Below are 10,787 nucleotides of genomic sequence, written 5' to 3'. Positions count from 1 at the left end.
GATGGGTTGGAAGCTTAATTTCTAAAGCTCTCCACGTTGCTCTCCAGACTCTCGGAATATCGGGTAACATTACCTGCCCTGGGCCTCTGGAGGAAGGGACCCAACCTCTGGTCTCGTCTCTCAGGCCAGGGTGAGGGGTCCTGAGCAGGCCATGCTCTCATGATGAACTTAACTAGGGAGGAATCTCTGTTCCGTTTCAACTCTCGAGGTGTGCAAAGGGGGACATGGGGCCCAGGCTTTAATAAACCCGAGAGTTTGGAGGTTCACTGGGGTTCTGGGCCTCCAGGTCTGCAGATTTTCCCTCGAAAGAGGTATCACGGGAGGTCTCCAGGGACGCCTCTGATGCCCCATCAACGCTGCTCAGCAAGTCTTCAAACTCCCGGTGGCCACTGTTGCGCACAGCTGCCTCCAGGGCCTTCTGGCGCCGGTAGAAGTGGGAGAACTTGTTGAAGATGATGGTGATCGGGAGTGCTACCACCAGGATGCCCCCCAGGATGCAGCCTGAGGCTGCCAGCTTGCCAGCCACGGTCACTGGCACCACATCCCCATAGCCCACAGTGGTCATGCTCACGGTACCCCACCACCAACAGGCCGGGATGGTGTCAAAGCCCACATCCTCTTCCTTCTCAGCTGTGTAGGCCACACCAGAGAACACTGACACGCCCACAGCCAGGTACAGCAGTAAGATGCCCACTTCACGGTAGCTGTGCTAGAAAAGAACACAGAAACCCGTCAGAGCCAGGTGGGCTTACAGACCTCGTAGTGGACACATGGGGAAAGCGAAGCTCAGAGTACAGAGGGACAAGGCCAAAGCCACACAGCAAGGTAAAGCTGGTGCCAAGATCCAGCTTCCCCGACTCCAAAATAAGACCTTCTAACCCCAATAGGGGAGCTCTGGTAGCATAGTGCCTAAGGCACTTGACTGCTCACCAGAAGGCTGGTGGTTCAAACCCACCAGCCACTCCTCAGAAGGTTGGGCAATCCTACTTCCGTAGTAATACTGCCTCAGAAACCCAAGGAGGGGTCGCTATGAGTCGGGGCTGACTCGACGGCAAACAACAACAACAACAACCCCAATAGGGCGCAAAACTCCTGGGCTTCAGAGCATAGGCCTTATTTCTGTTGTCTAAGGTGCCTGCTAGGCCACAGCTGTTTTTTCTAACTTGGGAAACACTGTTGGATGTAGCCAATGAATGAATAGCTTGTGGTTCTTATGCTGTTGCAGAACCAAGTAGACCATAGTTTATGTGACACAATGCAAAGAGTTGGCTTCATGTAATTTGACTGGTTTATGATGTTTCTGACAAGTCCTAAATATTTTCTGCTCCCTCGAGGAAGCTGGGAGAAAGACATGTGTTCCCTAGACTACCCAAAGGACACACTTGACTATGAGTGTGGGCTCTGTCTGTGCCTGAGGCCAACACCTAGTGCGGTGGTTCTCAACTGAGGGCTATATTTCCTCCCAGGGGACATCTGGCACTGTCTGGAGACATTTTGGGTTGTCACAACTGGGACAGGTGTCCACTGGCATCTGGTGAGTAGAAACCAGGGATGCTGTTAACATCCTACAATGCCCAGGGCTGCCCCGACAAGAAAGAATTTTCCAGCCCAAATGTTACTAATGCTGAGGCTGAGAACCTGGGTCTAGTGCAGGGCCTCTCCAATGGTCGTGTGTAGATGTATCACATGGGGCTCTTGTTTGAAAGGCAGAACCTAATTCAGCAGTCTGGGACAGGGCCTGAGAATCTGCTTTTCTAACAGGCTTCCAGGTAATGACAAAGCTGATGCTGGTCTGGGGCCTCACTGTCAGTAGCAAGGCGCTCATCTGCAGTATCTTGCTCCTGGCAGCCCTGATCAGTACTCTTCTCCCTCCCTGCAGAATAAAGCTGGCCCAACAGGCTCTGGCTCCCGGCATGGTGGGAGCAGAGGAGAGTTCTGGGGCACAGGGATGGTCTTTGTGGAGATACCAAGCCTGTAGGGGCTGGCTAATGCAATTCCCCGCACCTGACCCGCACTAAGGTTCTGCCCAGGGCACCCTGCCAATGCCCAGCATCCAGGCAGTCCTGCTGTGAAGACGTGCAAGAGCTTCCCGAAACCATGGGTGGCAGGAATCTTTCAGCACCTTCTAGAGAGTCCTGGCAGGATTGACACGAGCTTTAAGAGAAAGCATGGGGTGCTGGAGTCAGTCACAGCTGGGTTCTCCTCTAAGCTCTGCCAATTACGCACTGAGGGACCTCTGCTAAATCCTGCCACCTCTCAAAGCCTTGGCTTCAACCCTTGCAGAATGGTCACAGTAATATCTGCCACTGCTTAAACTCCTCACCGGCCTAAATCATGGGCTGTCTCACTCACCTCTTCAACCTCCTGTCTTGGCACTTCCCCTCCTCCATGTCCTTCCTCTCAGCATTCTGTATGACTTCTCCAGGCCTGGACACAAGCTGTTTGTTCTGCCTCCCTCCCCAAATCAGGCTGATCTCACTCCTTCAGATGTGAGTTCACTAGGACAGTGCTTCACCCTAGTGCAGGGTCTGGCACAAGGAGGGTACAGCAATACCTTGCAAGTAGGCTTTCAAAAGCCAACCTTCTGAACCCTGAGTTCTTCATCTATAAGAACGTCCCAAGGCTCGTGTGGACAATGGATGTGAAACTGGCACAGAATCAGTGCTCAGAGTTAGCTCCTGGGCTATTGCTAGACTTAGCCCATTAAGGGGGACCTGTGATTATCTGGGGCCCCTATAATGCCTAAAGAAAGGCTCTAGGAGAGAAAACAGCTAGCATCCTACTTTTGCATTCATTCATGTTTGACAAACCAAAAACCAAACTCATTGCCGTGGAGTCAGATCCCACTCATAGCGACCCCACCCTGCGTTTCCGAGGCGGTATCACTATGGAAGTAGATTGCCCAACCTTCCTTCCCAGGAGCAGCTGGTGGGTTTGAACTGCCAGCCTTCTGGTTAAAAGTCAAATGCTTTAGGCACTAAGCCACCAGAGCTCCCAGTGTTTGACAGATATATCAAAAGTGGCCTTTTGTCTTTTTTTAAAAAAAGGTAAGCAAAGCCATGCCTCCATTTTCTCCCCTAGGGAAAGGTCATACAAACAAGCCCTTCCTTACAGGGCTGTTGACAGGGTTGGACTGGATGTGATAGTGGACAGCTAGCATCTAGCCCCATTCCTGGCACAAAGGAGGACGTCTCAGTTCACTGCGTGCCTGGACACGGTAGGCTTGTACTCAAGTTCATTTGCTAACCTGCCGGATGGTTTTCACTCGCCATCCTCTAACCGGTCCTCCCAGGACCTACCTTGAGTGTGGCGCCCAGCGATCGCAGCCCGGTGGAGTGGCGCGCCAGCTTGAGCACACGGAAGATACGCATAAGCCGGAACACCTGCACCACCTTGCCCAAGTCGCCCAGCTCCTCGCCGCTGGCGCCACCTCTGTCGCCCAGCGCCGCTCCAGCCAGCAGCGTGAGATAAAAGGGCAGCACCGAGACTATGTCGATGAGGTTGAGCGGGTGGCAGAAAAAGTTGCGCGTGCTGGGGGCCAGCAAGAGACGCGACGACACCTCGAAGCTGAACCAGGCGATGCAGAAGTACTCGAGGCGCCGCAGCACCGGGTCGTCGCGCCCCTCCTCCACGCTGCGGCCCGCAGCCACCGCAGCCACAGCGGCCGCCGCTTCGCGGGCCTGGTACTCGGGCAAGCTGTGGATGCACATGGCGGCGATGGAGGCGAGCACCACGCCGATGGAGACGCAGCTGAAGAGCTTGCTGGGCAGCGAGTAGCCCGGGTTCTCCATGGTGAGCCACAGGCGGCGGCGCAGGCGTCCGCAGCGCGCAGCGCCATAGCGCGCGAGCTCGCGCTGCACGTCGGAGATCTCGTCGGGACACGGGTCCACGCTGCTCGGCGTGTCGCTGTCCTCGTCCCAGGCGCGCGGCCGTGCCACGCACCGCTCCAGATAGCGTGCGCGGCAGCACGCGGCCAGCGCGCCCTCGCTCAGGCCCCAGTAGTCAGCCTCCTGGCTGAAGGCGAATACGCACAGCTCGTCGAGCACGTGCAGGCGGCCGGTGCGGTAGAAGTGCAGTAGGCTCAGGAAAAAACCCGGGTGCCGGTCGAAATAGAACTCGCGCGACGCCGCGTCGTAGTCGTCGCAGAGCCGTCGCGCCTGCTCCTCTGACAGCGCGGCCTGTAGGCGGCCCAGCCGTGTGCAGGGGAAGCGCGCCACGGCGCATGCGCTCAGCCGCCGGCGCACGCCGCCTACGTTGACGCGCAGCGCCTCGTCTCTTTGCCGCCAAGGTATTCCCGCTGCAGGGCCTGGAGACTCGCTCACCATAACTGCGGAGTGCCAGCCTGTGGACGTCAAGAGGGTGAGCTGAGAGGGATCTTCAGTTTCTTCCAGGAGGTTCAGGTTAAAATCCTGTGCCCCATCCACCAGGCTTGGTGATGTAACGGTTACGCACTTGGCTGCTAACTGAAAGATTGGCAGTTCTGTCCCACCCAGCAGCTCGCGGGGAGAAAGACATGACCATCTGCTTCCATAAAGGGCACAGCCTAGAAAACCCTATTGGGTAGTTCTGCCCTGTCACGTGGGGTCACTGTGAGTCAGAATTGACCGGGTGGCACCTAACAACAACATCCACCAGCCGGCTGGGTGAAGCCCTTGGTATACAAATGCCCTTGGGACTCAGAGTCAGGCCTGGGTTTTAATCCCCACCCCTTCCCCAAATCACCGACCTCTCCACCCTCATTTCACTTTCCTCCTGTCTAAAACATGCTCAGCTCTTCCGTGAAGGATTATGGAAGCAGATGAATGGCATAATGGCCTGGCATCTGGTGTTGTGTGTCACTGAGTCAATCTGAGAAATGCTGACCGTTGGGTTAGCAGCCCAGCGCCTAACTGCATCACCCGGCCCATTGGCACCAAATGCTTGCTCAATATATGTCTCCATTTCTCAGACAGACCTGGATTTATGTAAACCAGGGGGTTCTGTGAAATGTTGGACATGCCAGCCCTCTGGAAGACAGTTAATGCTCACTACTATATCACCAATGGAAGCTCTGGTAGCATAGTGCCTAAGGCATTTGACTGCTAATCAGAAGGCTGGAGGTTCAAACCCACCAACCGCTCCTCGCAAGGAAGGTTGGGCAATCTACTTCCATAGTGATACTGCCTCGGAAACCCAAGGAGAGGTCGCTGTGAGTCGGGTCCAACTTGACGGCACATAACAACAACAACATATCACCAATATGAGGACCTCTGGTGGTGCAGTGCCAAAGGCATTTGACTGGTAACTAGAAGGTTGGTGGTCCAGCCAGCCACTCTGTGGAAGGAAGATGGGACAATCCACCTCCATAAAGATCTACCACCTCGGAAACCCAATGGGGGCTGCTATGAGGCGGGATTGACTCAGTGACAGTGGGGTTTTTGTTTGTTTGTTTTATACCACCAGTGCCATGCCAGCACGCTGAACCTCAGTTTACTTCTCTGCAAAATAGGGATAGTAGTACTTACCACCCACGGCTGTTGGGAAGATCACTTTAGTCCTGTGGTTCTCAAAATGTGTTCCCTGGACCAGCAGCATCAGTATCACCTGGGAATTTGTTAGAGGTACGAGTTGGCATCCTGCCCTAGACTTCATGAGAGACTCTGGAAGTGGGGTCCAGCAGCCTGTATTTTCACAAGCCTGGAAGGTGAGTCTGATGCATGCTCAGGTTTGAGAGCCAGTGGCTCAGACTGCACAAAGCATCTGGAGTCAGTCAGAGCTGACCTTGAACCTTGACTCTGTTGTGTGCTCTTGGACAAGCCACATCACCTTTCTGATCCTCTGTCAAATCAAGATAAAAATATCTACCTCAAGTGTGGTTAGAAAGATTAAATAACCTAATGTGTTTATCAGGAGCCCTCGTGGTGCAGTGGTTAGGTGCTTGGCTGCTAACCGAAAGGTTGGCGGTTCAAACCTACCAGCTGCTCCACGAGAGAAAACTGTGGCAGTCTGCTTCCGTAATTTACAGCCTGAAACTCTATGGGCACTTCTGCGTTGCCCTACAGAGCCGACTGTGAGTAGGAATTAACAGTAATGGGTTTTTGTTGCGCCTTTCCGGCCCTGAGGAAGATGCCTGTTCTCCAGGTCTGTTCCTTATCTCCACAATGGAGACAGTAGCACCTTCTGTGAAGGATGGCTGGAGGAGTAAGGTAGATTATGGAACATTCTTGGCTTTAGCCAATACTAAGGAAATGGTGGATCCTTCCACTGCCCCTGATTCCTGGATCTCACCTGAGACCCTCCAGTATCTTATCTGCACTGTGGGTTCAGTAATGCCTGCTTTCTTGGCTGGATGTGAGGACTCAGTGTCACCAAGAGGCTGGCCCAGTGCCTAACAGGGAATGGGGGTGCCCTTCACTTACCCTGGGTTTGGCATCAGGGGAGTCAGGGTTCTGTCACTTGTGTGACCTCATGCTGGCTTCAGCTCTTTAATGTATAGAAAGGGAAAGGTGGCACCTTCAGTGAAGGCTATAGGAAGTACTTGCAACACAAGGAAGGACCTTGCAACACAGTAGGGGGTCAGTAAAAATTTATTTCTGTACTTCCTTCTGGTCAAACCTGGGCTCAGATTCTGAGTCTGCCACTTACTAGCTCTGTGACTTTGACTGGGTCCATTCTCCTCTCTGATTTTCAGTAACCCTACCTGTAAACTGGGGAGCACTGTACTTTATGATTCAGTGAGGTTACGAGGATTAAATGATATGTGATGCTTATCAGCAGCACAGTCCCTGGCACATAAAAGGGGCATGATAAATGCATGTGTGGTGCGGCCCCACTGCACACCCTGCCCCTGAACTTGGAGTCAGAAGATGATGTTTTCTAATCCAGTTCCATCACCCATTAGCTGCCTGATCTTGGGCAAATCCCTTTCTCTTTCTGGAACTCACTTCCTGCTTTATGAAATGGGGTAGCTCCACACACATTTTTTGGGGGGAGAATTTGAAGGTCACGTGACTTGTTCAAAATCACCCGGGTAGTCTGTGGCACAGTTGAGGTTGGAAACCATGCTTTTTGACTCCAGTCTCTCTCCATACGTTTATTTTTGAACCCTACTATGTGCAGGTCCCAGCGCTGCACTGGGTAAACCCCGAATTCTTAATCCCGCTACCAGCCTGCAGGGAGACTTTTTAACCTATTTTACAGATGAGCGAGGGCCCAAGCAAGGTCTCTTCCAAACGCAGCCATCCTCCCACACAGCTCCCTCCTTGGGGTTACCAGAGAGAGGGCAGTCACCCGAACCTCAGTCAGCCTCCCCTCCGCTCTTTCCCCAGACCACACCCCTCCCCAAGGGGCGCCCCTTACCTGTCGCAGCACCTCCTGGGCTCCCTGCGCATCTGTCCCCAAAGGTGCAGGTGCCAAGGTAGGAGCCTCCGGCTGCACCCTGGTTCCTCTGTGCCCCGGCCCCGCGGAGTCGCGCTGCTGCTGGAGGCCCCGCACCCCCTCCTTCCTGGCCTCTCTCAGTCCCTCGCGGCTGAGGCCGCATTGATCGCTGCCGGCCCGCTGCGGGGGAGGGAGGGAGGCCGCGGGCGGCCGGAGGTGGTGGCTTCTATTTCTGACTCAGTTGGGGGGGCCAGGGGTTAGTGGTGGCTGGAGACCAGGGCCCCGGGGACACGGGGTCATTTCAGGGATGGGGCTCCTCTAGAGAGGAGTCTCAGGCAGAGCTTCTCTGGCCAAGGAGATCACCAGTGACAGTAATAATCGCTTCCTTAATTGAGCATTTAGTATGTGCAGGCACTCTGCTTCAGATGCAGGGTCTCAAGATTTCCTGACACAGACTTGGCAGGCACGGGCCATGCAGGCCCCTGTCTCACAGACGAGGTCCAGCCACCAGACCTAGGGTGTTCAGCTGGGAGCATGGACCTGGAATTAGAACCCACATCTTCCAGGACTGCCACTGGGATCTGAATGAGGGACTGGTAGAACTGGCACTGCAGGGGTAAAGTGCTCAGCAGCTGAGAGGTTGGCCGTTGGATCCACCGGCTGCTCCATGTATAAAGGTGATAGCCTTGGGAACCCCTTGGGTCAGTTGTATTCTGTAGTATGTGGTCACTGTGAATCAGAATCAACTTGATGGCAATGATTTTTTTTGTTTGTTTTTGGTAGAACAGGCCTCCACCCTGTGAGCCAAGAGGCTTGGCTTAAGCTAGTCTTCGGACCTGACTCTTCCCCTCCTGGGCTGCGAAGCCTGATGTATTTTTACCCCGAGGCTCAGTTTTCTTGTTTGCCAGTGGGGTCCTAATTCTCACTGTGCAGATGGTTGTGAGGGTAAGGGAGGAACCTGTGCCAGAGAGCTTCCTAAGGTTCTTGGTAGTCAGCAGGAATATACTGAGTGCCTGTCGTGTGCCTGGTCAGAGAGAGGGTGCTGAAGACTCACAACAAGGAGGGGGCACTGGGTTACAAATACTGACTGTTACTGCTGGGATCCAGTGCTGCCTATTCCTTACCTTCTGCTTTGTCTCAACCAAACTGGAGCTGGCTTCTCACCATCCTGCAGCCCCTAACTCTCCATCCTGCAGCCCCTAACCCTGCTTGCCCCAAGCTGAAGTAAGCGCTGCAAAAGTAGAATGTGATTCCTGGGTTCTCCAGGGAGTCAGCTGACCACAGCAGGACTCCGCTGGTCATTTTCTCTTGCTTGTCCAGCCTCCCCTTGTAAGAATTTGCTATCACAGCTTGCCACCCATTACCCTTTAAAAGCAAAGCCCTTTGCCGTTTGATTTTGAGACACAGTTTACGGAGATGGTGCGTTCTCCCTGTTACAGTAGTCTTTCTTTCTGAAGCTTCTCCCTGTGTTAGTCTGGATTGGTTTTTATTTGACAACTGATCACAATGTTCTTGGAAGAGAGAATGGCCAGACTTTCTCTCACCTACTTTGGTCACGTTGTCAGAAGGGACCATTCTCTGGGGCAGGATATCATGCTTGGTAAAGTGGAGGGTCAACAAAAAAGGGGAAGGCTCTCAATGAAATGATTGACAAAGTAGGTGCAACAGTGGGCTTAGACGTGGCAAGGATTGTAAGACTGGTGTAGGACCGGACATTGTCTCATTCTGTTGTACACAGGGTCACCATACACACCACCACCACCAGATGAGTACACTACAGGCGTACTCATTTAAGCTGCAGATAGGGTTGTTGTGGTTAGGTGCTGTGGAGTCAGTTCCAGCTCACAGCAACCCCTTGTGATAGGTAGAATTGCCCTGTAGGGTTTCCTAGACTGTAACCTTTATGAAAGCAGATTTCCAGGCTTTTCTCCTGCAGAGGGGCTGGTGGATTCAAACCTGCCATCTTTCAGTTACCAGCCCAGTGCTTAATCATTATACCACCAGGGCCCCTTGGAAACAGGGTAGGTGCTATTACTATTCAAATCACACAGATAAGAAAAATAAAACTTTGAGAGATGAGGTGACTTGCCTGAGACCATAAGGCTGACTTCTTAGTCCTAGGCTAGCACTGTTCAATATTAAATAGAACGTGAACCACATTGTTGTTGTTTGCTCTTGAGTTGGACCTGACTTAGCAACCCCTCCTTGGGTTCCCGAGGCAGTATCACTATAGAAGTAGATTGCCCAACCTTCCTTCCAAGGAGTTTGAAGCGCCAGCCTTCTGGTTAGCAGTCAAGTGCCCTAGGCACTATGCTACCAGAGCTCCCAATATATGACTTAAAATTTTCTGGTAGCAACATTTTTTAAAAAAGTAAAAGTAGCAGGTGAATTAACTTTAATAATATATTTTATTGAACACTATATATCCAAATGTTATCATTTCAGTATGAATCAATAAATTATTAATGAGTTGTTTCACAGTTTTGTACTGTCTTTGAACTCTGGTGTATTCGTTTTTTATTGTTGCATAACAAATCACCACAAACTTAGTGGCGTAAAACAACATGCATTTAATATGTCAGTTTCTGTAGGTTGGGAGTCTGAGTGTGGTGTGGCTCAATCCTCTGTTTAGGGTCTCTGCTCAGACTTCTGGGCTGGAGTCAAAGTGTTGGCCAGGACTGTGGTTCGCATTGGGGTCTCGGGGATCTCTTCCAGACTCACAGATTGTTGGCAGAATTAATTTCCTTGTGGATATAGGACCAGGGTCCCCATTTACCTGGAGCTGGTCACTGGGTATCACTCTTAGATCTTAGAGGTTGCTTGTGGTTCCTTGCCACGTGCCTCTCACAGGCAGTTCACACATGTATGTTTCCTTTCTTCTGGACAACCTGGAGTGCTGATTTGCTCTTCTGGGACTAGCCAGAGAAAACTCTGCTTTAAAAGGACTTGCCCTATTAGATCAGGCCTACCTAGGCAGTCTTCCTTTAGCCATATAAGACATGTTCACAGGTCTAAGGCAAACGCCATGCACTGCCGTCAAGTTGGATCCGTCTCATAGTGACCCCTCCTTGGGTTTCTGAGGCAGTATCCCTACAGAAGTATAGCCCAACCTTCCTTCCGAGGAGTGGCTGGTGGGTTTAAATCACCAGCCTTCTGGGTAGCGGTTAAGTGCCACCAGGGCAAGAAGGTAGAGTAGGAAGGTGCATAGTGATCATGCCTGATTCCCTCATTTTACTAACAGGGAAACTGAGGCAGTCTGAATAAACTCAACAATTCAGGGTTTCTTCCTGGAGCTGGCAAGATGGTTCTCAAAAAAAAGAAAGGGCAGAAGAGACCCAGTCGTGTTGCGGGAGGTAAATTGAGTTTTGGATGAATGATAGGTGAGAAGAGGTGGCATTAGGGACCTCTGGGATTGCTCTGAGGCATTCCTA

General features: G+C 52.3%; 1 protein-coding gene across 1 annotated transcript; it reads right to left on the bottom strand.

The window, feature by feature from the left end:
* Nucleotides 1-238: 238 nt before the first annotated feature.
* On the bottom strand, nt 239-5,574 carry KCNS1 (potassium voltage-gated channel modifier subfamily S member 1). Its single transcript, XM_007938392.1, has 3 exons — nt 5,505-5,574; nt 3,300-4,342; nt 239-709 (listed from the first exon to the last, which is right to left on the bottom strand). The coding sequence occupies exons 1-3, from the start codon at nt 5,572-5,574 to the stop codon at nt 239-241; spliced, it is 1,584 nt and encodes a 527-aa protein (XP_007936583.1).
* Between the last annotated feature and the right edge of the window lie 5,213 nt (nt 5,575-10,787).

The sequence above is a fragment of the Orycteropus afer genome, unplaced genomic scaffold, assembly GCF_000298275.1.
Source record: "Orycteropus afer afer isolate SDZICR_OR568_19922 unplaced genomic scaffold, OryAfe1.0 scaffold00049, whole genome shotgun sequence".
Classification (NCBI taxonomy): domain Eukaryota; kingdom Metazoa; phylum Chordata; class Mammalia; order Tubulidentata; family Orycteropodidae; genus Orycteropus; species Orycteropus afer.
This window is presented reverse-complemented; position numbering and strand designations above follow the sequence as displayed.